This window comes from Amblyraja radiata, chromosome 18, assembly GCF_010909765.2.
Source record: "Amblyraja radiata isolate CabotCenter1 chromosome 18, sAmbRad1.1.pri, whole genome shotgun sequence".
Lineage (NCBI taxonomy): Eukaryota > Metazoa > Chordata > Chondrichthyes > Rajiformes > Rajidae > Amblyraja > Amblyraja radiata.
The window spans coordinates 9,566,919-9,591,419 of NC_045973.1; the positions used below are offsets into that span (position 1 = coordinate 9,566,919).

At 44.6% G+C, this 24,501-nt stretch overlaps 1 protein-coding gene across 1 annotated transcript in view; it reads right to left on the reverse strand.

Annotated features, from left to right (window-relative positions):
• The window catches only part of frmd4b (FERM domain containing 4B), a 174,625-nt gene that overhangs the window by 45,218 nt on the left and 104,906 nt on the right, over positions 1-24,501 (reverse strand). The window contains 4 exon segments of the mRNA XM_033037349.1: positions 16,839-16,925; positions 18,732-18,789; positions 20,034-20,099; positions 21,146-21,229. Of these exon segments, the coding sequence (XP_032893240.1) occupies positions 16,839-16,925; positions 18,732-18,789; positions 20,034-20,099; positions 21,146-21,229 (295 nt within the window).

A 24,501-nucleotide genomic window follows, 5' to 3' on the forward strand; every position in this document is an offset into this window, starting at 1 on the left:
AGAGCAGGCACAGTTTAACCTGCGGGCAATGCCTTTCTACTCTGCATTTAGCACTGCCTACATTTTTTGGTCTATGTTGTCAATCTCTTACTCCTCCCATTCACTGACCAGATGGCCTTACCTTCTCAGTCACACCAGATTTGCTCTGCAGGAGACCCACGTCCCTCCCTGCAGCTTAACACGCTTTTCTGTTTCTCTTCCCCTTCTCACCCAGCCTGTCCAACCTGCAATTCCTGATTTTATTTTTTCCAGTCTCCAGCATCTCCAGTTTTTAAAAACATGTATACAAATATTGCACATTAACCAAAAGGAATGATATCCAGGAATCATTCAAATCTTGGGAGGGAACAAAGAAATGAAACTCATTGAACGTTGATAACATGCTCGGCACATTTTACATTCTTTATTCAGGATCTATGTCCATGACCTGATAATCAAAGAAAGACACAAAGTGCTAGCAGGTTGGGCTGCATCTCTGGAGAAGGGCCTCGACCCGAAACGTCACCTATTCCTTCTCTCCAGATTTGCTGCCTGACCCGCTGAGCTACTCCGGCACTTTGTGTCTTTTTTTTGTAAACCAGCACCTGCAGTTCCTTGTGTCTCTACTTAAATATCAACAATTATCTTTCAACAATTTGCATTGGAATAATCAACCAAACACATCTATATAATTTATTTCCCAGCTGTACCAGTTGACATTCTTTTTCTTTAAACATATAGTATTTTCTTTTTTCCAAAATGAGAATTAATACTTGTACCTATTAAAGAATGTAATTAAAATGTTCCCAAACTCAAAGGGAACTCTTACATTTAAGTGATGTACAAGTTCAGTGCTATCTTCAGTATGCTTTCATAATAGAATAAACAACACAGAGTTTAATACGTTCAATCATAAATGGAAGGATAAATTCTGCAGATAAACACTTTCAAATATTTCTCGTGGTTTTAATTTGGTTCGTTGAATTTAAATTCCTACACTAGAAAAATAAACTTTGTATGAAACTGTCTCCATTTAATTATTGTATCATTTTTCAAAGCTTTAATCAGAGATTTACCATATAATGACTGATTTTTAAACTTGTTAAAGTATATTATTGATGATATGTAATATGATAAATGCGCCAAATGTTGCCTCCAAAGTTTTTATTTGTTGGAAAGAATGGTATTTCGAAAGGACACAAAGGTTTGCTTGGAATGAACCATCACTTGTGTGGCTGTGTGTACATGTAGAGGGGGTGGAAAGTGGCACGGGGGTGGAAATGAATGCAAGTTTTCAAGAGCTACTATATAATTAAGAAAAAAATAAATCAAAATAATCTGACAGCATCTGTGTCTCTGAGGAAAAAAAAACTTAAGTCGAGGCCAGGTGCTTCCCTGCAGGGGAGGGAAGAAAATCAGAGGGCTAACTGTTGCTGTTGCCTTCAGTCAATGCTTCCCAACCACAAACACTGAATGACGTCCTCACAGGGCAACCTACTGCAGCTCAACTCCTGTTCTCTAATAATCTGAGCTGCTGGAGATTTGTATGATGCTCTTACTGATTACACGTATGGAGCTGGCAAGATAGGGTGGCACGGTGGCGCAGCGGTAGAGTTGCTGCCTTACAGCACCAGAGACCCAGGTTTGATCCCGACTACGGGTGCTGTCAGTACGCAGCTTGTACGTTCTCCCCGTGACCCCGTGGGGTTTCTTTGGGTGCTCCGGTTTCCTCCCACACTCCAAATACGTAACGGTTTTGTAGGTTAATTGGTTTCGGTAGAATTGTAAATTGTCCCTAGTGCGTGTAGGATAGTGTTAGTGTGCGGGGATCGCTGGTCGGTGCGGACTCAGTGGGCAGAAGGGCCTGTTTCCGCGCTGTATCTCTAAACTAAACAACTGCAAATACTGAATGACATTTTCACAAGGCACACCTACTGTAGCTCAACTCCTGTTTACTAATATAGTCTTTGCTGTTGGAGATCCAGATGCTGTTCTTGCTGGCACAGATAGACTGTTGGCAAGATGAATGGTATGTGGACCAAGGAGCATTAGTACAGACACTCCCCGACTTATGCAAGAGGCAACTTGAGTAAACTCGCACTTACATAAACCAAATCCCTGGTGCGATCAAGGCAGTTTGTAATTTCCACAACACTGTACAATCACTCAAATTTACATCGGACACAAGCCGGCAATGGCGGTGCGGCTTACCCAGAAGGCTGTGCGCCACAGAAAGTGCCCTGGATGCAGCTGAGACAGTTAATATCCCCAGTAGGTTACTGTGGGTAGGGGTCGGGGATGGCGAGTCCAACTTACATAAAATCTGACTTAGTCAAGGGTTCACAGAACGTAGCCCTTATGTAAGTCGTGTAGTACAGAGCAATTTCTGCATATTAATGAGGCTTTCTCCCCCCCCACCATTCAATTGTGCAGATCTTGCTCCCTTATATCAATTTTAGCTTTGTTTAGTTGATTATTGCCACGTGTACCGAGATACAGCGCGAAGCTTTTTGCTGTGTGCTATCCAGGCAGCGGCAATACAATCAGCCCATCCACAGTGCGCAGATACATGACAAAGGGAATAACGTTTAGTTCAAGATAAAGTTTGATTAAAGATAGTTTGAGAGTCTCCAATGAGGTAAATAGGGGGTGAGGACCGCTCTCTAGTTGGTGATAGGATGGTTCAGTTGCCTGCTAACAGCCGGGAAGAAACTGTCCCTGAATCTGGAGGTGTGCGTTTTCACACTTCTGTACCTCTTGCCTGAAGGGTGAGGGGAGAAGAGGGAGTGAATGTGATGCTACTGCTCCTTGATTATGTACCAAATGTACTAAAGACATGCTCGATGTTAATACGTTCAATGAACTCTATCGCATAACCTTCAAACAAGTCTCCTGCATATTTTCTAATCATCGTTGTTCTTCCTGATACAAATGTAGAGCTTAAGTTAAGGACATCCGATGTTTCCAAAACTAGACTATATCAGGAGTTTGTGCAGACCATTGCTCCTTTGCCATTTTATATAATGCCTGTTGGGATCTTGGATTAAAACCAGAAAATAAACCCTACAGATGGCTGTTCAATTGTATCTGCTCACAGAATTTGCAACCAAACCACTCCAATGCAAATGTGAACACAGAAGGTTTGTTAGATGCCAAAGCAATTTTAATCCTTCTGTACAATGCATGAAACTTGAAACATCCTCTCTTCTGGCATTTAGGATGAGGGGGGGACCTCATTGAAACTTACCAAATAGTGAAAGGCCAGGATAGAGTGAATGTGGAGAGGGTGTTTCCACTAGTGGAGAATCTAGGACCAGAGGGCACAGCCTCAGAATAAAAGGACATACCTTTAGAAAGGAGATGAGAAGGAATTTCTTTGGTTTGAGGGTGGTGAATCTGTGGAATTCATTGCCACAGGTGGCTTCGGAGGTCATTCGGAGGTCAATGGATATTTTTAAGAGGGAGATGACTAGATTCTTGATTAGTACGGGTGTCAGGGGTTATGGGGAGAAGGCAGGAGAATGGGGTTGAGATAGGTCAGCCATGATTGAATGGCTGAGTAGACTTGAGGGGCCGAATGGCTTCATAACTAAATGAACAAGCCCAATATTTTCCCTCTGGATAGACACAAAGTGCTGGAGGAACTCAGCAGGACAGGCAGCATCTCTGGAGAGAAGGAATGGGCGACTTTTCAGGTCGAGACCCTTCTTCGAGTTCAGACACCTCAATGGAAACCATGGTTGGAACTGTACACGACAAATGCATTTGTCTACAGCACGACCATTTTAATATGGAGAGAGAGCTGAAATACCTAAAAGTCTCTAATTTCAAGTAACCCTTGCTTTCTCTCGCTCTGTCTCCCTCTCTCTCTCTCTTTCTCTCTCTCTCTCTCTCCCCCTCTGTCCCTCCCCCACCCTAGTTCTCCGACTAGTTTCACTGTCCTTTTGAATAATTTTCTGATTGTATGCCTCCTTGTCACCTTCCCCTCAACTGTGAATCACTCTACATTCCCTTATCTGCTTTGATCTGTCATTTTCACACCTTACCCTTGCATATTTCTGTATCTCCCTCCCCCCTGACTCCCAGTCTGAAGAAAGGTCTCGACCCAAAACGTCACCCATTCCTTCTCTCCAGAGATGCTGCCTGCCCAGCATTTTGTGTCAATTTTGCATATTAATGTCCATCCTGAAACCTGGCCTTCAATTTATAAAAATAAAAACAATATGTGGTGAATTAACTACTTTTTTCGAACTGCAACAACTGGCGCTTGCCTTAATTGAAAGACAGCAAAAACAATAGCCGTCATAGAAACATAGAAAGTAGGTGCGAGAGTAGACCACCAGGTCCGTCGAGCCCGCACCGCCACTCGCTCATGGCTGAACACTAAACAGACACACTTACCCACAAACAGTAGACACAAGACACAGAACACAAGACACTACCCTCCCCTTTATACCGCTATCACCCCTCTCCACCCCAAGAACCGCGTGATCTCCTGGGGGAGGCAAAAAAACGGATAAAAACCCAGGTCCAATTCGGGAAAAAAATCCGGGAAATTCCTCTCCGACCCCAATCCAGGCGATCGACACTTGTCCAGGAGATCACTCAGGTCTTACTATACTAACCATACCTAGGTCCATATCCCTGCCCTCTCCCCGTAGCCCCTTATCCCCTTGGCAGCTAAAAAAACATCTATTTTAGACTTAAATATATTTAACGTTTCTGCTTCCACTGCTCCCTGGGGCAGTGAATTCCATAAATTAACCACCCTCTGGGTGAAGAAGTTCCTCCTCATCTCAGTTCTAAAAGAGCCCCCCCTTATTCTGCGACTATGTCCCCTAGTTCTAGTTTCCCCGATCATTGGGAACATCCTCGGTGCATCCACCCGATCAAGGCCCCTCACGATCTTATATGTTTCAATGAGATCGCCTCTCATTCTTCTAAACTCCAAAGAGTAGAGTTCCAGCCTACTTAACCTTTCCTCATATGTCAATCCCCTCATTGCAGGAATTAATCTTGTAAACCTTCGCTGCACTGCCTCCAGGGCTAGTACATCCTTTCTTAAGTATGGACCCCAGAACTGTACACAGTATTCCAAATGTGGTCTCACTAATACTGTGTACAGCTGCAGCAAGACCTCCGTATTTTTATACTCAATCCCCCTAGCAATAAAGGCCAAAACTCCATTGGCCTTCCTGATTGCTTGCTGCACCTGCATACTAACTTTTAGTGATTCATGTACTAATACCCCTAGATCCCTTTGCGTTGCATTACAACGCAGCTCCTCCTCATTTAGAAAATAACTTGCCCTATCATTTTTTTCCCCAAAGTGAATGACTTCACATTTATTAGTATTAAATTTCATCTGCCAAGTTGTTGCCCACTCACCTAGCTTATCTATATCCTTTTGCAGACTCTTCCTATCCTCCTCATCCCCTACTTTTCCTCCCATTTTTGTATCGTCCGCAAATTTTGATATATTACACTTGGTTCCCTCCTCCAAATCATTTATATAAATTGTGAACAACTGGGGTCCCAGCACCGACCCTTGCGGAACCCCGCTAGTTACCGGTTGCCATCCCGAGTATGAACCATTTATCCCCACTCTCTGCTTCCTATTTGTTAGCCAATCCTCTACCCATGCTAATATATTACCCACAATCCCATAATTTTTTATTTTTAGCAATAGTCTCTTATGTGGCACCTTGTCAAAAGCCTTTTGGAAGTCCAAGTATACCACATCCACCGGTTCCCCTTTATCCACCCGGGTTGTTACTTCCTCAAAGAATTCGAGCAGATTCGTTAAACAGGACTTCCCCTTCACAAAACCATGCTGGTTCTGTCCGATGAGGTCATGTTTATCCAAGTGCCCCGTTAGTGTTTCTTTAATAATTGTCTCTAACATTTTACCCACCACCGATGTTAGACTAACCGGTCTATAGTTACCCGCCTTCTGTTTACTTCCTTTTTTAAATATAGGTGTTACATTGGCCATTTTCCAATCCACTGGGACCGTTCCTGCCTCCAGGGAGTTTTGGAAAATTATCACCAATGCATCCACAATCCCCACCGCTATCTCCCTCAAGACCCTTGGATGTAATCCATCAGGCCCAGGGGATTTATCCTCCTTCAGTCTCATTAATTTCCCTAATACCACCTCCTTGGTGATCTTAATAGTATTTAGCTCCTCCATTCCTACCGCCCCTTGTTTATCCAGCGTTGGAATATTTTTTGTGTCTTCTATGGTGAAGACTGATACAAAATACTCGTTTAATGCCTTTGCCATTTCCATGTTCCCCACCAACAACTCTCCAGTCTCACCCTCCAATGGACCAACGTTCACCTTAGCCACCCTTTTTCTTTTTATATAGCTATAAAAACTCTTACTATTAGTTTTTATGTTGTTCGCTAAATTCCTTTCATAGTCTATTTTCCCCGTCTTAATTAATCTCTTAGTTATTTTTTGCTGACCTTTAAATGCTTCCCAATCCTCTGCCCTCCCACTATTTCTGGCTACCTTATATGCCCTTGCCTTCAGCCGAATACTATCCTTTATAGTTTTACTGAGCCATGGCTGACTGTTCTTACCCTTACCCCTTTTTTTCTTCATAGGAATAAATTTTTCTTGAAGGTTATACAGTAGATCCTTAAACGTACACCACTGCTCATGTACCGTCTTATTCTTGAGTCTGCTATCCCAGTCAACTTTGATCAGCTCAGTCCTCATACCTTCATAATCCCCCTTATTTAGACTAAGCACCCTAGCCTGAGTTTCAACCTGCTCCCCTTCTATTTGAATATGGAATTCGACCATATTGTGGTCACTTGTTCCCAACGAGTCCCTAACTATGACATTTTTAATTAATCCTGCTTCATTACACAGGACCAGATCCAAGATTGCCTCCCCCCTTGTCGGTTCTGCGACATACTGTTCTAGGAACCCGTCTCTAATACATTCTATAAACTCTTCCTCTAGTCTACCCTGCCCAGTTTGGTTTACCCAATTAATATGAAAATTGAAGTCCCCCATGATTACAGCAGTTCCCTTTTTACATGCGTCAACTATTTGCAGATTTATGTTCTGACTAACAGCGTCACAGCTATTTGGAGGTCTATAAATTACACCCACTAGTGTTTTTTTCCCCTTGTTATTCTCTATCTGTACCCAAGCTGTTTCACTATCCTGATCCTTCAACGCAATATCCTTCCTCTCTATTGCCGTTATTCCCTCCCTTATTAAAAGGGCCACCCCTCCTCCCTTTCTTTCCTGTCTATCTTTTCTAATTGTCGAGTACCCCTCTATATTTAACTCCCAGTCCTGATCCCCTTGCAGCCATGTCTCCGTAATGGCCACGATATCATAACTATATATACTTAATTGCACCGTTAATTCATTTATCTTATTTCGAATACTCCGTGCATTTAGATAAAGCACTTTCAGATGATTTTTACTACCCTTCCTTTCCGTTTTTGCCCCTTTTACATCTAGAGCTTTATCTTCACACATTCTGGATCCTTCTGTCACATTTTGATTTTCCGCTTCCCCACTGCTACCCTGCTCTATTTCCTCTACCCCTGCCGTTATTACCCCCCTTGATACCTCCCCCCCGCTACTTAGTTTAAAGACCTCTCTACTGCCCTAGTTATATGATTTGCCAGGACCCCAGTCCCAGCACCGTTCAGGTGAAGTCCGTCCTTACAGAACAGATCCCCCCTGTCCCAGTACTGGTGCCAGTGGCCCAAGAAACCAAACCCATTTTTCCCACACCAGTCTTTGAGCCACGCATTCAGCTTTTTAATTTTACGGACCCTCGCCGATTTGGCCCGTGGCTCAGGTAGCAATCCGGAGATCAGTACCCTCGAGGTTCTGCTTTTTAATTTATTCCCTAACTGCTCAAACTCCTTCAGCAGATCCTCCTTCCTCGTCCTTCCTATGTCATTGGTCCCCACATGGACCACGACCACTGGATCCTCCCCCTCCCTCTGCAAATTTCTCTCCAGCACCGCAGAGATATCCTTAACCCTAGCACCGGGTAGGCAACACAGCCTTCGGGACATGTTCTGCTGGCCGCAGAGAACCTTATCTACCCCCCGAATAATACTATCCCCTATCACAACGGCATTTCTTCTAACTCCCCCCTCTTGAATGGCCCCCTGATCCACGGTGCTGCAGCCAGGTTGCTCATCCCTCCCACAGCCCCTGATCCCGTCCTCACATTGAGTAAGAGCCTCGGTCATGCTCGTCAGGGACAAGGGCTGTGGCTCCTGCCGCATCTCCTCCTGGTTCCCCTTACCTGCCTCGCTTATGGCCACACCTTGCTCACTAACTACTGAATTAGTTAAACTGGTCGGTGTGACCATCCCCTGGCACAAAACATCCAGGTAATACTCCCCCTCCCTGATGTTCCGCAGCGTATGAAGTTGGGTCTCCAGCTCATCAATGCGGAGCTCGAGTTCCGCTAGCCTCAAACACTTACTGCAGCTGTAGGGATCATCTACATCAATGGTGTCGACAAATTCCCACATCTCACAGTATTGGCACATCTCCTGGCCAATCCATTTCGATTGGACATCTGTTAGCATTGTGCTTGGTCATAAAAGCCACTGCTCAATGATCAGCACTGGGAGGGTGGAAGGAACACTTTGAAGTCAGTGCTGGCTGACACATCTAAGTTGCAGTAAAGTCACTTAAGACCCTGGCGCGACGTAACGTCTCACCTCCAACAGCAGCAGAAGCAGGCAAACGATCGTCGAACTCGGCCTGGGGCTCACGGCCGTTGCAGATCCAGATCCGCCCCCACTCCTTCTCCCAGAGCAGGGCCAAGAACATTGATGACTCAACAGGACCGGCAGCATCTTTGGAGAGAAGCAATGGGTGACGTTTCGGGTCAAGACCCTTCTTTCAGACTGAAGAAGGGTCTCGACCCGAAACATCATCCATTCCTTCTCTCCAGAGATGCTGCCGGTCCCGCTGAGTTACTCCTGCATTTTGTGTCCATCTTAAAATGACGTCACGTGCTCCAGATGGCTGTGCGGGCGCATGATGATGCGCGCGACCGTTGCGCGACCGTCACTACTGGCTTGTCGCGAAAGTGACGGCCCAAGTGGGACAGGCCCTTAATGGGCCTGTCCCACTTTGGCCGTCAGTTACGCGACAGGCCGGTGGCGTGCGAAGATTTTGTGCAGGACGAAGTCCACACTCCGCCACGTCACTCCATGCGCCCGTCCCCGTGCTACCCACATGCTAGCAGGTCGAGTAAATAGCGCGCGAAACACAGCCAAGTGGGACAGGCCCTTTACTTGCAAGGGAAATAATCATCCCAGAAGCAGCATTTATGGAGAACTTGATCACAGTGTGCTTCAAGTCAACTGTTTTTGAAATGAGGCCACTGATATTCCACAGCAAATTCCCATACAAGGTTAAAAAAAAAAGTCAAACCACTTTTATTTGTTCCAAGTCTTAATGATAGAGGGAATGTTTGTTGGCAAGAGCAATGAGGCAGATAATATAGTGTGGTTTTCAATCCCACCTCAACGACTAGAATTTGCGTTACAGATCTTTATTTCAAAGGTGACTGCTGGCAAGTGATCTCAACATACATGCTTATATTTTGTTAGTGGTTTAAATCTGCAATTTTATGATTGCGTTACTGACTTAGCTTTAAGCTGCAATGTAAGCCCATTGATTTGATAAAGCGTTGATGGCATCTGGCAACCTCCACCACATACTGCCTCAGAGTGCCAGGGACCCCGGTTCGATCCTGACCTCGGGTGCTGTCTGTGTGGAGTTTGCACGTTCTCCCCAAGACGGCATAGGCTTTCTCCAGGTGCTCCGGTTTCCTCCCACATCTCAAAAGACGTGCGGGTTTGTAGGTTAATTGGCCTCTGTGAATTGTGGGAGGAAACCACAACATCCGGAGAAAACCCAAACGCAGGGAGAACGTGCAAACTCCACACAGACAGGATGAAACCTGGGTCTCTGGCGCTATGGCGCAGTAGCTCTATTGCTGTTCTCACTGCAACAAAAGGGGAAAAAAGAGCAATACTTCCCCAGACAATAGTTGCATTTATCAAAATAGGAGTTGCTGGTTTTACAATCACTATTTCTCAATGGATAGCATATTCCTCACTTTTGAGCGGCACGGTGGCGCAGCGGTAGAGTTACTGCCTTACAGCGCCAGAGACCCGGGTTCGATCCTGACTACGGGGGTCTGTACGGAATTTGTATGTTCTCCCCGTGACCTACGAGGGTTTTCTCCAGGCGCCCTGGTTTCCTCCCACCACTCCAAAGACGTACAGGTTTGCAGGTTAATTGGCTTGGCCCTAGTTTGTGTAGGATAGTGTTAGTGTACGGGGATCGCTGGCCAGTGCGGACTCAGTGGGCTGAAGGGCCTGTTTCCTCGTTGTATCGTTTACAGATACAGCACAGAAACAGGCCCTTCAGCCCACCAGGTCCGCACTGGCCAGCGATCCCCGTACACTAACACCAGCCGACACACTAGGGACAATTTACAATTATATTAAGCCAATTAACCTACAAACCTGAAGATAGACACAAAGTGCTGGAGTAACTCAGTGGGAAAGGCAGCATCTCTGGATAGAAGGAATGAATGGGTGAGGTCACCCATTCCTTCTCTCCAGAGATGCTGCCTGTCCCGCTGAGTTACTCCAGCATTTTGTGTCTACCTTCGGTTTAAACCGGCATCTGCAGTTCCTTCCTACAATCTACAAACCTGTGCGTATTTGGAGTGTGGGAAGACACCAGGGAAAACCCACGCAGTTACAGGGAGAACAAGCAAACTCCGTAGAGTCAAGCACCCGTAGCCAGGATCGAACCCGGGTCCCCTGGCGCTGTAAGGTAGTAACTCCACCGCTGCATCACCGTGGCACTGAATGCACTGTCCTTTCAGAATCAAAGCTGCATTTCTCAATTACATCTCCCCAATGAAGACTGCTCAGAGCCATTGGAGTCTTGTCTTGTTTGATTTCTGCATCCAGAAACGAAGATGAATGGAATTCCTTAATGAAGGAATTTACAAGTTCGATGCCTGGATCGTCACGGCAACCAGTTCTTTACTCTCCAAATCCTCAAGCACAGTCCCAGTTATTTTAATCAGAACAAACATTATGAAAGCTGCCTAGTGTTTCAGCAGTGCTCGTAGATTTTCATAATTAAATTCATGCTGATCTTTTGATCTGGGAACAAAGTACTTTTAACATTGGTGCACGGTACACCCCATACCTCAGCAGTCCTTCAATGAGCTCTTAGGAAACAAGCAGTATATAATATAACGGGCAACAAATAGCCTCACTGCTAATGGAAATGCTAATGGCAATGCCAAAGATGCATCAGAGGTGGGGGAAAATTGTGATAGGGGCTAACCTCAACAGGAAGCAATGCTCTAAGTCTTTAGATACATCGTGAAAACAGACCGAGTCCACGCCGACCAGCGATCTCCGCACACACTGGCGCTCTCCTACATACACCAAGGGACAATTTACAGTTACACCAAGCCAATTAACCAACAAACCTGTACGTCTTTGGAGTGTGGGAGGAAACCGGAAGAAAGTTGGAGGAGAGGCAGGACAAAGCTTGGCAAAGTATACGGCACAGAAATGGGCCCTGTGGCCCACCGTGTCCATGCCCATCTTTTAGCCTCTTGATAGGAATCCCATTTGACTGCATTAGGATCAAATCCTCAAGTTGGAGTCAAAATAAAGTTTAGCACAAGAACCTTGCAACTTTAATACCAAAGTGTTTAAGAAGGAACTGCAGATGCTGGAAAATCGAAGGTACACAAAAATGCTGGAGAAACTCAGCGGGTGCAGCAGCATCTATGGAGCGAAGGAAATAGGCAACGTTTCGGTCCGAAACGTTGCCTATTTCCTTCGCTCCATAGATGCTGCTGCACCCGCTGAGTTTCTCCAGCATTTTTGTGTACCTTTAATACCAAAGTAGTTTGCTATAACTAATACCAAAGTAGATTGGCAAAACTATGACCAAAGTAGGCTGGTGTAACTGGTACCAAAGTAGGTTGGCAATAACTAGTACCAAAGTAGGTTGGTATAATTAGTACCATAGTAGATTGGTACAAATAATATCAACGTAGATTGGTATAACTAGCACCAAAGTAATTGGTATAGCTAGTACCAAATTAGATTGGTTCAATGAGCACCAAAGTAGATTGGTATTGCCATTCAGATTGGAGCAGGTTGCTTGAACAACTGTGTTGCAGTGTATATCGAATGCAGTGTATGTCCCATGGGTAGAGCTGAATAAGGGGGGTGGGGTGTCGAATGGGCTAGTGGAGGATGGAGTTAAAGGGAAAAAGTTTCTTAAATGTGTGAGCGTAGAGACAGAGGGGTGTAAAATGAGGGTAGAAGCAATAGGTAGCAAGGTGAAAAGTAAAAGTGGCAGGCCGGAAAATCCAGGGCAAAAATCAAAAAGGGCCACTTTTCAACAAAATTGTATAAGGGGTAAGAGTGTTGTAAAAACAAGCCTGAAGGCTTTGTGTCTCAATGCAAGGAGCATTCGTAATAAGGTGGATGAGTTGAATGTGCAGATAGCTATTAATGACTATGATATAGTTGGGATCACGGAGACATGGCTCCAGGGTGACCAAGGCTGGGAGCTGAACATCCAGGGATATTCAATATTCAGGAGGGATAGAGAGAAAGGAAAAGGAGGTGGGGTAGCGTTGCTGATTAGAGAGGAGATTAACGCAATGGAAAGGAAGGACATTAGTTTGCAGGATGTGGAATCGGTATGGGTAGAGCTGCGAAACATTAAGGGGCAGAAAACGCTGGTGGGTGTTGTGTACAGGCCACCTAACAGTAGTAGTGAAGTTGGAGATGGTATCAAACAGGAAATTAGAAATGCGTGCGACAAAGGCAAAACCGTTATAATGGGTGACTTCAATCTACATATAGATTGGGTGAATCAAATTGGCAGGGGTGCTGAGGAAGAGGATTTTTTGGAATGTATGCGGGATAGTTATCTAAATCAACATGTAGAGGAACCAACGAGAGAGCAGGCTATTTTAGACTGGGTATTGAGTAATGAGGAAGGGTTAGTTAGCAGTCTTGTTGTACGTGCCCCCTTGGGCAAGAGTGACCATAATATGGTTGAGTTCTTCATTAGGATGGAAAGTGACATTGTTAATTCAGAAACAATGGTTCTGAACTTAAAGAAAGGTAACTTTGAGGGTATGAGACGTGAATTGGCCAAGATTGACTGGCAATTAATTCTAAAAGGGTTGACGGTGGATATGCAATGGAAGACATTTAAAGACTGCATGGATGAACTACAAAAATTGTTCATCCCAGTTTGGCAAAAGAATAAATCAGGGAAGGTAGTGCATCCGTGGATAACAAGGGAAATCAGGGATAGTATCAAAGCGAAGGATGATGCGTACAAATTAGCCAGAAAAAGCAGCATACCGGAGGACTGGGAGAAATTCAGAGACCAGCAGAGGAGGACAAAGGGCTTAATTAGGAAAGGAAAAATAGATTATGAAAGAAAACTGGCAGGGAACATAAAAACTGACTGCAAAAGTTTTTATAGATATGTGAAAAGAAAGAGATTAGTTAAAACAAATGTAGGTCCCTTGCAGTCAGAAACGGGTGAGTTGATCATGGGGAACAAGGATATGGCGGACCAATTGAATAACTACTTTGGTTCCGTCTTCACTAAGGAAGACATAAATAATCTGCCGGAAATAGCAGGGGACCGCGGGTCAAAGGAGTTGGAGGAATTGAGTGAAATCCAGGTTAGTCGGGAAGTGGTGTTGGGTAAATTAAATGGATTAAAGGCCGATAAATCCCCAGGGCCAGATAGGCTGCATCCCAGAGTACTTAAGGAAGTAGCTCCAGAAATAGTGGATGCATTAGTAATAATCTTTCAAAACTCTTTAGATTCTGGAGTAGTTCCTGAGGATTGGCGGGTAGCAAACGTAACCCCACTTTTTAAGAAGGGAGGGAGAGAGAAAACGGGGAATTACAGACCAGTTAGTCTAACATCGGTAGTGGGGAAACTGCTAGAGTCAGTTATTAAAGATGGGATAGCAGCACATTTGGAAAGTGGTGAAATCATTGGACAAAGTCAGCATGGATTTACAAAAGGTAAATCATGTCTGACGAATCTTATAGAATTTTTCGAGGATGTAACTAGTAGCGTGGATAGGGGAGAACCAGTGGATGTGGTGTATCTGGACTTCCAGAAGGCTTTCGACAAGGTCCCACATAAGAGATTAGTTTACAAACTTAAAGCACACGGCATTGGGGGTTCAGTATTGATGTGGATAGAGAACTGGCTGGCAAACAGGAAGCAAAGAGTAGGAGTAAACGGGTCCTTTTCACAATGGCAGGCAGTGACTAGTGGGGTACCGCAAGGCTCAGTGCTGGGACCCCAGCTATTTACAATATATATTAATGATCTGGATGAGGGAATTGAAGGCAATATCTCCAAGTTTGTGGATGACACTAAGCTGGGGGGCAGTGTTAGCTGTGAGGAGGATGCTAGGAGACTGCAAGGTGACTTGGATAGGCTGGGTGAGTGGGCAAATGTTTGGCAGATGCAGTATAATGTGGATAAATGTGAGGTTATCCATTTTGGTGGCAAAAACAGGAAAGCAGACTATTATCTAAATGGTGGCCGACTAGGAAAAGGGGAGATGCAGCGAGACCTGGGTGTCATGGTACACCAGTCATTGAAAGTGGGCATGCAGGTGCAGCAGGCAGTGAAGAAAGCGAATGGTATGTTAGCTTTCATAGCAAAAGGATTTGAGTATAGGAGCAGGGAGGTTCTACTGCAGTTGTACAGGGTCTTGGTGAGACCACACCTGGAGTATTGTGTACAGTTTTGGTCTCCAAATCTGAGGAAGGACATTATTGCCATAGAGGGAGTGCAGAGAAGGTTCACCAGACTGATTCCTGGGATGTCAGGATTGTCTTATGAAGAAAGACTGGATAGACTTGGTTTATACTCTCTAGAATTTAGGAGATTGAGAGGGGATCTTATAGAAACTTACAAAATTCTTAAGGGGTTGGACAGGCTAGATGCAGGAAGATTGCTCCCGATGTTGGGGAAGTCCAGGACAAGGGGTCACAGCTTACGGATAAGGGGGAAATCCTTTAAAACCGAGATGAGAAGAACTTTTTTCACACAGAGAGTGGTGAATCTCTGGAACTCCCTGCCACAGAGGGTAGTCGAGGCCAGTTCATTGGCTATATTTAAGAGGGAGTTAGATGTGGCCCTTGTGGCTAAGGGGATCAGAGGGTATGGAGAGAAGGCAGGTACGGGATACTGAGTTGGATGATCAGCCATGATCATATTGAATGGCGGTGCAGGCTCGAAGGGCCGAATGGCCTACTCCTGCACCTAATTTCTATGTTTCTATGTTTCTATATGGCCTTGCCCTCCGCAAGCCTTGAATACACGCAGGACTGCGACGTGCGCGTGACATCAGGCTACACAATGCAACCATTTCATTTACCACAGATAAAGTGTCTACACGGTTGTGTACAGGCCAGTGGCATCTGTACATGTGCCTGGAGCAGTGTGCACAAAGTACACAGCAGAGTTTCAGATAAAATTAATCTGTGTAGAAAAGAAAACAGCTGCTCCACCCAAAAATAATCTCCAGCCCGAGAATCTTTAAAGTTTAAATGGCACGATGGTCTGATTTAAAACAGGAATGCCTGCCAGGACTAGGAACAATAGTTCATTTTTTCCTTCCTGGCCCTGAGCTTCTGAGATCCACAAATGGACTGGATTTAAAAGGAAATCCTTCTTCGCAGGGATGCATAAATATTACATCATGAAATGTTTTCACAACAGAAGAGCGTATTGTGTGTGTTTGACTGTAAAACAGTAAACGGGAGAACAATGTCCCGTTAAAACTCATTTCAAGAGCATTGGGCTGTTATTTAAACAAAGAACCAGTGACCACTGGACTCCTGTACCTCTAGTATAGGTTTATTATTGTCACATGCATCGAGGTAGAGTGAAAAGCTTTGGTTTCTGCATGCTATCCAAACAGGCCAGATGTACCATACATTGGTGAGTATTGATATTATTGTCATACTATATGTGTGACCATAATATCATACTATATGTGTGACCAAACCAGAGACCACACACAAATGTGACCTTTGCGACAGAGACTGTCACTCCTGCATAGGTCTCTTCAGCAACAAGCGACGTTGCTCTAGCCGAGGTTTGGAGTAAACATAGAAACATAGAAAATAGGTGCAGGAGTAGGCCATTCGGCCCTTCGAGCCTGCACCGCCATTCAATATGATCATGGCTGATCATCCAACTCAGTATCCTGTACCTGCCTTCTCTCCATACCCCCCCGATCCCTTTAGCCACAAGGGCCACATCTAACTCCCTCTTAAATATAGCCAATGAACTGGCCTCAACTACCTTCTGTGGCAGAGAGTTCCAGAGATTCACCACTCTCTGTGTGAAAAATGTTTTTCTCATCTCAGTCCTAAAGGATTTCCCCTTTATCCTTAAACTGTGACCCCTTGTCCTGGACTTCCCCAACATCAGGAACAATCTTCCTGCATCTAGACTGTCCAACCCCTTAAGAATTTTGTACGTTTCTATAAGATCCCCCCTCAATCTTCTAAATTCTAGCGAGTACAAGCCGAGTCTATCCAGCCAACAATTAGTATGCATCACCCATGGCCAGTCATGACCAATGTGTGACAATGAAGTCAAACTCAAGTACAATAGATAAGAGCAAAGGGGTGGATACAGATTGTAAGATACAGTTCTCAGCATTGTAACGCATCAGTTCTGTTGACAAAGTCCAATGTCCTCAATGGGACAGAGGTACAAAGCTGCCTCTTACCTTTCTTGGTTTCACTTTATCGTGAAAGTCGTATTGCCCAATTCCTTTACAACCAATTCCAAGCCACCAGGGAATCCCTTGTTTATCCTAAAAAATAAATAAATAGCAAAGAAGCGTAAGCTGTGAAATATGTTTTTACATGGACCTCTGAATGCTTTTCTACTTCAAGACCCAACCATGGATTCTGCTCAGTGATACCCAACAATACAAGCAGATGCAGACACAAGGAACTGCAGATGCTGGTACAAAAAAGACACAAAGTGCTGGAGTAACTCAGTGGATCAAGCAGCATGTATGGAAGACATGTATCTGTGACGTTTTGTGTTGTGACAATTCTTCAGACTGGTTGCGGTGGTGGTGGGGGGGGCAAAGCTTGGCAAGTGATAGGTGGACACGTGCGGCGGGCTTTGATTAGCAGATGCTTGGACGGAGGCAGCGACACACAATGATATATAAATCTTACATATCGCCATTATGACTGGGCCTCTGGTGCTGTAAGGCAGCAACTCTACCGCTGCGCTACCGTGCCGCGCCTGAGTATTATTATTGTTCACTAACAGAATTGAGTGTGAGCATTAACATGCGGAAGTGATTTATCGCACCCATTTAGTAGCAGGGACTAGAGATGATTATCTTCACGTATTCTAAGGGACCATACAGCCTTTTCACTAGAGTGTGTGAATTAACATCTAAAGGTGGAGTCACATTGTAATGAATTCACCTACAATGTTCTTTCAGATTACAATTGAGCACTCCAAGAACTGTCTTTCAACACTCTTATAAAGCCAATAAAATAGCAAATATTTCAGCTTACTTCTGCACTTGACCTTTCATTATTCAGAATGCTTTAATAAAAAAAATTCAGATTTGGTTTCTCAATTCCTATCACTTTCTATTCCCATAATTATTACACCAGTTGAAGCTCGCATTCATTGCAGCCTTGACATTAATTACCCTGTACCATTGCTGTTTGAGATGGAGTACTCCTACCTGCCACACACTGCCTGATGTTAGTGAGATCAAATAATAGCCATGTGGCAAAATCAATTTTAAAACAGATTAGGTAATAACATTTCACGATGTCGTCATGTTCTATTTTCAGTTTTGAATACAGAAGAACTGCTGCAGTCAGCTGTAATCTCAATTCAATCTTTGATTGTGGTATTTCCAAGGCATTATGTTTGGGATGGGGTGGGAAGATTGCAACCTTTGCGTGGTCTGCCCTGTTTCGACGAATGCAATCAACCCGGCGTGCACAATCCAGTTAGATCAAATAGCACAAGTTGTCCTACAACTTTAGGCTGTGCACGCCATACGCAAGTAGAAGAAGATGTTTGGGATGGCATTGCACATGGTAGAGCTGCTGCTCTACTGCGTCAGAGACCCCGGTTCAATCCTGGCCTCGGGTGCTGTCTGTGCGGAGTTTGGACATTCTCTCGGCGACCACATGAGTTCCCTCCCACTTTCCAAAGATGTGCAGGTTTGTAGGTTAATTTTCTTCTGTACAATTGTCTTTGGCGTGTAGGATAGAACTGGTGTATGGGTGATCGCCGGTCAGCGCGGACTCGGTGGGCCAAAGGGTCTGTATCTCTAAACTAAAATCCTAAAATAATCTGCAGATGGTGGAATCTTGAATATAACACAAAGTGCTGGATAAACTCAGCACGTCAGGCAGCCTCTGTGGAGGGAAGAGACGGATGACGTATTGGGTCAGATGCCTTCTACGTGGCATGAAAGTGACGGAGCCCAGTTTACAGTTTTGAGGAAAAAGTAAACCACAGGATTCTCAAAGAATGAAGCAAGAGGTAGAAGTGACTTAATTTAAAACAAAATCATCTGCTCTTTGACGAACAGTGCTAAAAGCATGCGCTGTGAAGCAGATAATAAACTGACCTTTACTCCGTAGTAATGAATACCATAAGTAGGAAGAGCTTCCACCACGGTCATATAACTGAAAAAAACCCCATCAATTGTAAATCAGCAAATCAGCAGAAGTAAATCAGCAAATCAATAAGTGACATTTTGTTAATTAAATAAGCTAGACATAAAAACAAGTTACAAATGCCTTCATACAAGTACCCGATGAAAGCTTTACATTGGAATGTGAATTAAGATACTCTATTTTAATTATCTGCTTAAGCTGTTGCTTCTGGAGTTTTAATAAAATCCAGATGTGAACACCATGGTAACGTTCTTCCACTAAAAAACAAATGCACGGCCTGACATTAATTATCTTTATTGTTGGTAACAATCATTAAACTATATTTTTGTTGCTTGGTTTTAAAAAATAATCACATCTCTAAAATTAGGTTGTTGGACTGGTAGCAAGAACCAAGGAACCACGAAACTCAGCCACAGTCTCGTCTGATTACAAGCTTGGCTGCAACATTGTCCGATGGAATTGCAAAAAGTTGTGAACGCTACCCAGCCCATCACCGGCTCTGACCTCCCCACCATCGAAGGGATTTACCGGAGTCGCTGCCTCAAAAAGGCAGCCAGCATCATCAGAGACTCACACCACCCTGGCCACACACTCATTTCACCCCTGCCATCGGAAGAAGGTACTGGAGCCTGAAAACTGTAACGTCCAGGTTCAGGAACAGCTTCTTCCCTACAGCCGGCAGGCTATTACACACTACAACCTCATGGTCGCTGGGATAATGTGCAAACTCCACAATAACAGCGATTGGAGATCAGTTCAGTTCAGTTTCAGTTCAATTTAGCATTTTGATACATGACAAGGGAATAACGTTTAGTGCAAGGTAAAGCCAGCAAAGCCGTTCAAGGATATTCCGAGGGACATCAGAGGTTTAGTTTAGTTTAGAGATACAGCGTGGAACCAGGCCCTTCGGCCCATCGGGTCCGCGCCGACCAGCGATCCCCGCACATTAACATTATCCTACACCCACTAGGGACATTTTACACATTTACCAAGCCAATTAACCTACAAACCTGTACGTCTTTGGAGTGTGGGAGGAAACCGAAGATCTTCAGAAAACTGAAGGTGTGAATCTGGAGGTGTGCGTTTTCACACATCTATACCTCTTGCCTGATGGGAGAGGGGAGAAGAGGGAGCCGCCATGGTGCAAGTCACTCTACTCTCAGATCTTTGGCCTTTACCCCGTTACATTAATAACTCCTCGCTCCACATGAGCTGTAGACACAGGTCAAAACGAGCAATGGATATGTGCTTACTTGACAATCGCCTGCCCTCTGCTGAGTCCTTTCAGTTTTTTATAATGATCAATCACTCGGTCTTCACTGCAAGAACAAACACAACATTTTAGTCCAGACAAAAGAGAAACGTCCAGTCAAGCCAATATGTTGAGCCGTGGGGCCACGCATCGTGTATGATTTGCATTATGTGTTAATTTAATGAAAACGGTTCATCTCCTGCTCAATAAACAAATGGCTGCCATGCAGAAAATTCTGTCCGGCCCAATGTCATTTTAACTTAACGGGATATGTTGACATCCTTCAGTCCCTTGATTCCTAAACAAATTTACTGAGCTCACACAAGTCTGTTCATATTCAATAAATAATCTGGCTGGAGATATTTCCCAGCAATCATCACTGGACTAATGCCAAAGAAATCAAAGGCTGAGATGAATTTATTTAACACTCCTCATAAACAGAGGACTTAACAAAAATGTTATCTTCCCAATATAGTCATTTTAATCGTTAGTCATTGTGTAACATAGGGAAATGTTATGATTTAATTTAAAAGGTGATTTGGAAATGGAAAATACAATTATGGTTCATGTCCACCACTGATTTTCCGGCACCCTTGATTCCAGAGCCTTTCTGGATTATTCGTGTTACCGGGCCAACAGAGGTCACGGCCTCCGAGAGGAATCCAACGGAACAAGGACAGTCCACCTGGGCTGCCGAGGAGTTGAGATGCCGGCCCACAAATTTGGCCTCGGAAGTCGTCTATGGGAACGGATCATCCGGCTTCAGCCGGGCCGGAGTTCCAGGGCCCTGGTCGCAGGGGGAAAATTCGACCCGCCGATTGGCCGCGGAAGTCGGCTTTGGGAATGGACCTGCCGGCTTCGGCCTGGGGAAGTGTCTCGACCCGAAACGTCACCTAGACCTTTTCTCCAGATGTGCTGCCTGACCCGCTGAGTTACTCCAGCATTTTGTGTCTATCTTCCATGATCAATATGATGCAGGATTAAACTTGGACTTGGAAATGTCATCTTTGTTAATTCTCCACATAAATGCATTTGCTGTGTTGTATGCGTCCGAGAGGTCTTGAGCTTCCCCATCAGTTGTCTCTTGTCCCGCGATAGTTTTAACCAACTCACCAATATGCAAGGGATGGGTGCTCCTGTAATGCTCGGGTAGGAAGGGCAGGGAGCTTCTTCAGTTCTTCCCTCGCAGTCTCAGAGCTGAAAGCGGAGTAAAATGCAAGAGTTCATTATTAGAGTTGGACGTGAGTCACTCCTCTTGCAATTAACCTGCAGCAAGACTCCATCATCCACTAACGTTACATGTCCTGGCTCTTGTAGCACCAGGCAATGGTCTATGCAGCAGTCCCAGGCAAGGAATTGGAAGGCCATGTAAAATAACTTTCTAAATACATGGGAAGTTGGTCAAAATTTGTCAAATAGCTACGTCATTTGCCACTTAATCAAAATGTCTTTATATTCCCTGCAAGAGCACAGAAATGAAACTGCAACTGATATCCCCATTTTCCAATCAAATGGCACGGGAGATAAGAGTCACTTCCGGTATCCTGGCTTACATTTGCTCTACAGATTGGGAATTAAAACTGTGATCTTTCTCGTGAAGCAATGGGGTTAATAATACAGCACCAAATAATCAATGATCCAGTTATTCTTAGTTTCATCCAAAGATTACTAGCGCTCACGAACACCAATCAGTCTGAAGAAAGGTTCCGATCCAAAACGTCACCCATTCATGTCCTCCAGAGATGCTGCTTGACCCACAGAGTTACTCCAACACTTTGTGCCTTTTTTTTTTTGTAAGCCAGCACTTGCAGTTCCATCGTGACTTCTCACGCTGCCAAATCTGCCTTTTTGCTTTGAGACGCAAGAAACTGCAGATGCTGGAATCTTGAGCAAAGCTCAAAGTATTGGAGAACTTGTGTAGGAAGGAACTGCAGATGCTGGTTTACACTGAAGACAGACACAAAATGCTGGGGCAACTCGGCGGGACAGGCAGCATCTCTGGAGAGAACGAATGGGTGATGTTTCGGTTCGAGACCCTACTTCGGACTGAGAGTCAGGGGAGAGGGAGACAGAGATAAGGACGAGCAAGGTGTGAAAATGAGAGATCAAAGGGGATCTGATCAAGGAGTACGTCGGGCAGCATCTGTGGAGAGGAATGGACACTTCTTCAGACCGCTGTGTGTTTTGCCTTGTTCATTCACGGCTAACTGCGGCAGACGTGACAAGATCAGCCATGATCACATTGAATGGCGGTGCTGGCTCGAAGGGCCGAATGGCCTACTCCTGCACCTATTGTCTGTGAGACTGGTGCAGGTAGTGAATAATTTTGTTTTATTGTCTTCACCTAATGTGAAGCCCTGCTTGACGATCAAGTCTTCTCTCCCGTCCCATCCTCACAAACTGATCAAGAATATCGGAGATAGCCACAAAGCGCTGGAGTAACTCAAGAGGGCCAGGCAGTGTCTACTTCATTGCATTGGGACCCTACTTCAGCATGAAGATGGTCTGAAGAATGGTCCTGACCCAAAACACCACTCACCCATTGTCTCCAGAGATGCTGCCTGACCCGCTGAGTTATTCCAGCACTCGGTGTCTACCTTTGCTATAAACCAACATCTGCAGTTCCCTGTTTCTACAATAATATTAGAACTGATTTTAAAGGCGGGGGGGGGGGGGGATTACCCATTGTCTAGATTGTAATCAACACCAATTTACTAACAAAATACAGGAAGATCTGGAATTCATTATTCAATTAATTAACACAATAGGTTTAACATTGATGCTGTTCTTTAGGTTTTGCAACAATGCTAAATTAATCCATTCTTGGTTAGGTATCTAACTTACACATTCTCTCCATTATATATAATTTCTCTGGGTGCTTGCGTTTCCACCCACATCCCAATATTGTGTGGAGAGGTTAATTGAACGGTCCATTATACTGTGGGTTGATGGTAAAATCAAATCAAAGCAAAGCTAATGGACATGCTTAGGGTCATAGTCATAGAGTCATACAGCGTGGAAACAGGCCCTTCGGCCCAACTTGCTGATGCCGGCCAAGATGCCCCATCTACACTAGTCCCACCTGCCTGCATTTGGCCCATGTCCCTCTAAAAACCTACCTGTCATGTACCTGTCCAAATGTCTTTAAATGACATGAGATTGAACAAGTTGCAGGAGTACAGGAAGAGAATATAGCAAATGGAGACTCCTTCCTTGGGAGCCAGCACGAATCAGATGGGCTGAATGGCTACTTAATAAGCACAATCTATTTTAGTTCCTCTTTATTTTACTCTCTGAGGAGACCTGCCAGCTCTGATTACACATTCAGCTGATTCAGCATTGGCAAGAGCCTTCGTATAAAGCAAACTATTTTCCACCAAGGGTCCTGACCCAAAACAACACCTATTCATGTTCTCCAGAGATGCTGTCTGACCCGCTGAGTTACTCCAGCTCTGTGTGTCTATTTCCCACCAACACCGCTATTATGGACTGAATGCACGCAGTTTGAAACAACTGGTATGTCTCACTATTCATTGTGTACAAATTTGTCAACAGCCCCCTTTTGAGGTGGGGATGCCAGCAGAGACGTAACATTCCCCACATCTACAAGGTCCAAACTACCCCCACCCTTTCAAAACACACCAACCACTGAGCATGTTGCTTGTATGTGTGGGCCTGGGCACGCATATTCCTCTTGCCCACCCGCCCACATATAATAATTGTGCATTTACTTTGTTCCCTTCCAAGTATCCACACTAATGTACCCGAGTGGTGTGTAGATTCCTTGAAACTCCCGGAATGGTGAAAAGCCGAGCGACATTGTCATTCCAGCAAAGTAAATAGTCGCACAGGCTCTCGACTGTTTACCCACCAACTCAAACAGCAGCAGCTGACTGCTCTCAATACAATGCGTCGTAAGATCGACTGTATCACACAGCGGCTCACTGCAGAATCACCTTGGTTGCTTGGGCGTTGCCGGGAATTAATACGGCATGGAATACACCCATATTCATCGGGCAAAATATTAGACGTTTCAAACTGTGTAGGAAGGAACTGCCGATGCTGCCTTAAACCAAAGACAGACACAAAAAACTGGAGTAACACAGCGGCATAGGCAGCATCTCTGGGAGAAGGAATGGGTGACGTTTCAATAGACAATAGGTGCAGGAGTAGGCCATTCTAGATAGATAGCTAGATAGGGCTCTTAAAAATAGCAGAGTCAGGGGATATGGGGAGAAGGCAGGAACGGGGTACTGATTGGGGATGATCAGCCAGGATCACATTGAATGGCGGTGCTGGCTCGATGGGCCGAATGGCCTACTCCTGCACCTATTGTCTATTGCCTATTGACCTCAGTTTATGAGTTTCTGATCTTTAAAGGAAACAACTTTACAAGTATAATTAGATAATAAAATCTAACGGGAGAGTTAGAAAGTTCAGTAAATGACGTCAAAGATTAAAGTACAGGA